We start from the raw sequence: 3,545 nt of genomic DNA on the forward strand, positions 1-3,545 counted from the left end.
TGTTTAAGACTGGCCTGAAGACATCTTTTCAAATTAGCCTACCGCTGTTAATTCTGATTTTCAATATATGTCTGTTTTTGTTGTCCTCACTTCTGTCTCCTCCACAACCCTATTGTTCAATTTGTCTACATTTTTGTATTTTATTATATGACTGTTCTGTACTCCACATCTCTGTTTCTCCCACACTACCKTATGTACATATATGTATCTACTTTTTTCCCCCTTTTTCTATTGTACAGTGTCCTTGGGTGTCCTGAAAGCACTTTATAAATAAAACACATTATTATTATTATTAATAAATGTAATTTGCTACTTTCCACTTGTGATGGTAAAACTGCACCATGAACAGGGACATTAGTGTTGCAGCTGTTTCAAGTTCATGGCAGGCTTTAACTTTGTGGCTTCCTGTTAATTTTATGTTTACTCATGTCATAAAGTGCCTTTTTGAATGTAAAAAACAAACAAACAAACAAACAAACAAACGAACAAACAAACAAACAACTGTTGCTTCCAGGTTTGTTTCTGAACCTTTAAACCAATTTTTTCTCTCCTCCTCAGATCTTCATTGAAATTTCCAGTAAATGCTGTCAAACAAATCATTTTTATTGGAAAATAAAAACTACCAGCTGCATTCTATCATGACAAAAACATTAACAGCCCAAAATGATCGATGATAGGTGTGCTGTATGATAACTTCTGACCTCATCTGTGAATAGATGCAAAGATCCTGTGCTGATAATCACAGGATGAAACCTAACCAGTCAAATTAAACTGGTGTCGTAATGGACCTTCCACTGTGTATTTGACTTGCCTCGAAGTTGAATTTTGGTGATGATGTAGTATTCCAACCGAGCTCTCAGGTCTGGATCATTTTCAAAATCATAGAAATGATGCTCGACCCACTGACGAAACACGTTGAGAACCCTGTGAAGGAATTGATAACAATACATATTGTCACTCATTTACAAGCTGTTCCTGTGGATCTATTCATGTCACAAGGACCTTTCATWATTAAAAAATCAATTATTATAAAGTATTTTTCTGTTTAAAAATCCAAGTTTGAGCCTGTTTATACTGAAACTCAATAAAATTAAATATCTGGCGTTCCTTGAGGCAATGCATGTTAGCCCGCCATATTTTATATTGCTGAACTTTTAAGAATTAAGAATCTTTATTGTCATCATGTAAAGCACAACAACATTTGATCTGGTGCTCCCACCTAACAAATAAAATAGCTTCCAAAATGATACAATATAAAAAGGTTGCACAAGTTAGCAGAATAAAATTAACTTATAAGGCTCTACAAATTAGCAGCAAGTTGTGAGGCAGCAAAGCAGCAATAATWAATTACACGTAGAGTTAAAGTTGGTGTTAAAACGTGCAGTAAAGTGCAAAGTGTGGATGCTCAGGAACCTGATGTTCATGCACTCCAATGCCTCTCCTTGCATGAGGAAAGGAGCATGTTCAGTCTTCCTGGTCCTCCAGTAGTCAACGATGCCCTTTTTAATTATGCTGGTGTTCAGGGCAAGGTTGTTTTCAGAGAACCATCTTTTCAAGTGCTGGATCTCTTCTCGATTTTAGCTTTTTTTTAAGAAAGAATGAAGTGAATCCTCCCATAGTCCCAAAAATGTGCATATCAGGATAACTGGCAACTCCAATCTGACCCTAGGTGTGCGTGTGGATGGTCGGTTGTCTCGATGTTAGGGGTGTAAGAAAATATCGATACACAGAAATATCGTGATATTTCATTTCCCAATACTGTATCGATATTCTAAAGCCCTGTATCAATTTTTTATTAAGGTTTAAAACGTCAACTTTGCTGCCAGCCGTTCATTTTTATGTTGTAGTTCAGCCTCTGACCACTAGTTGGCAGCAGTGAGCCAGCCATTTGGCTCCTCTACCTCGAGCGCCAGAGAGTAAGAGAGCATTAGCATTGTGAGTAAACATTAGCTTCATGCTCCGATAGCTGAATCTGAGCAGAAAAGACCGACACCCTCTGCCTTCTAAGCTGAGGTAAGGTTACAAACAGTTACTTATTTGTCAGAATGTCTGTATTTTAAGACAAACTAAGTGTTTTGTCCGCTCTTTTTTCCAACTGTAGTCAGCCTTCACGTTATGCATATGTAGCGCATGCGTAGCTCGGCACTCCCCCCGTGACATAAAACTCTATCTGTTTCTCTCAATGTCAGGCTGATGATCGCATAAAAGTCCATATACTTTAAGTTTATCCTGCTGTGTTCGCTTCAAAAATGGTTTAACTGTGTTGTTTAGCTTCTCCATTTATTTACTGGTTTTCTTCAGGACCTGGATGCAGGTCAGCTGATCCCAGAAACTCTGTGCAGCAGCTTCATGTCATATGTTTACTGAACTTTATGACAACATAAAGGCTATTGTTAAGTGTTGGGTGACCATATTGTAAATTAATATTAAAAACTAAAAGCTGCAAAAATATATACTGTATTTTCAAACTATTTATTGGCAAATTTAGTCTAATAATTGAAAACATGGATAAAATATGAAACAAATAAAATAAAACACATACAAAGCAGAACACAGCTAAATGTATCAAAAGTATGTCTATGTAATATTAGAATTTTCTGAGACAACAAATTTTGGTTTTTCATTTTTTAAATTTTTTTCCCAGTAAGAGGTTTTTATTTAATAGAATTTTTGGACCAAAAAAAATTGCAATACTGTATATCGCCTTGTTTACAGTATCGCAATATATGGGGATATATCGTATCGTGACCCCTCTGTCATGATATGTATCGTATCTCCAAATTCTTGCCAATACACAGCCCTACTCGATGTGGTCCAGTGATTGACTCACAATCTGTCCAGGGTGTACCATGCCTCTTACCCACTGATTGCTGGGGAAATACACTAGTTCCATGTGACTGAACTGGATCAGGCATGTAATGGATAGATGGAGAATGAACTCATCCTGGACGGATTGTTTACCTGAGCTGGACTGGCTGCACGTACTCCTTTCTGAACCTCTGGAGTTCGGCTGCTGTTGGTGGGTTACCGTTCCAAATAGTCTGCCGTTCGTCTTCCTTCTCCTTCTCTGCTGACCCAGGGATATTGATCCTGGAAAAAACAAAAGACATTCATGGATGTCAGTATACCTACAACACAACTGCAACTAAGCATGAGCCGGTTACCTTCTTCAAGGTTTAGTGTTAAAGAATTTTCAAAACCACAATGTTTTTCCATCGTACAAAGCTTATGATTTAAACACTTTTTAATTAAACACTAGGGAGAAAGCATTATTTTCTTTGTTGTCTGTCTCTTCCAGTCACATGGAGTCCTGAGGTGTGCGCCACCCATCCTACCTATTGCCCTGAGCAGTTATTCAGTTGTGAACAGTAGCTGAAAGGGTAAAACCGCCAAATGTTTATTCTCATTGGGAAAAAAAACTTATTCAAGTGCATTTTTCATCCAGCGGATAACAGTCAGTCACGGTTTGTCTACAAGACACACAATCTTGTTTTTAAAAGCAATATATATATACACACACACACACACACACACACACACACACA

At 37.5% G+C, this 3,545-nt stretch overlaps 1 protein-coding gene across 1 annotated transcript in view; it reads right to left on the reverse strand.

Annotated features, from left to right (window-relative positions):
- Window positions 1-3,545, reverse strand: part of sos2 (son of sevenless homolog 2 (Drosophila)) — a 67,375-nt gene that overhangs the window by 11,463 nt on the left and 52,367 nt on the right. The window contains exons 12-13 of the mRNA XM_014023573.1: window positions 2,962-3,090; window positions 812-924 (exon numbers count right to left, since the gene is read on the reverse strand). Coding sequence (XP_013879027.1) covers window positions 812-924; window positions 2,962-3,090 — 242 coding nt within the window. The remainder of the gene's footprint in view (window positions 1-811; window positions 925-2,961; window positions 3,091-3,545) is intronic.

Source organism: Austrofundulus limnaeus, unplaced genomic scaffold, assembly GCF_001266775.1.
Source record: "Austrofundulus limnaeus strain Quisiro unplaced genomic scaffold, Austrofundulus_limnaeus-1.0 Scaffold377, whole genome shotgun sequence".
Lineage (NCBI taxonomy): Eukaryota > Metazoa > Chordata > Actinopteri > Cyprinodontiformes > Rivulidae > Austrofundulus > Austrofundulus limnaeus.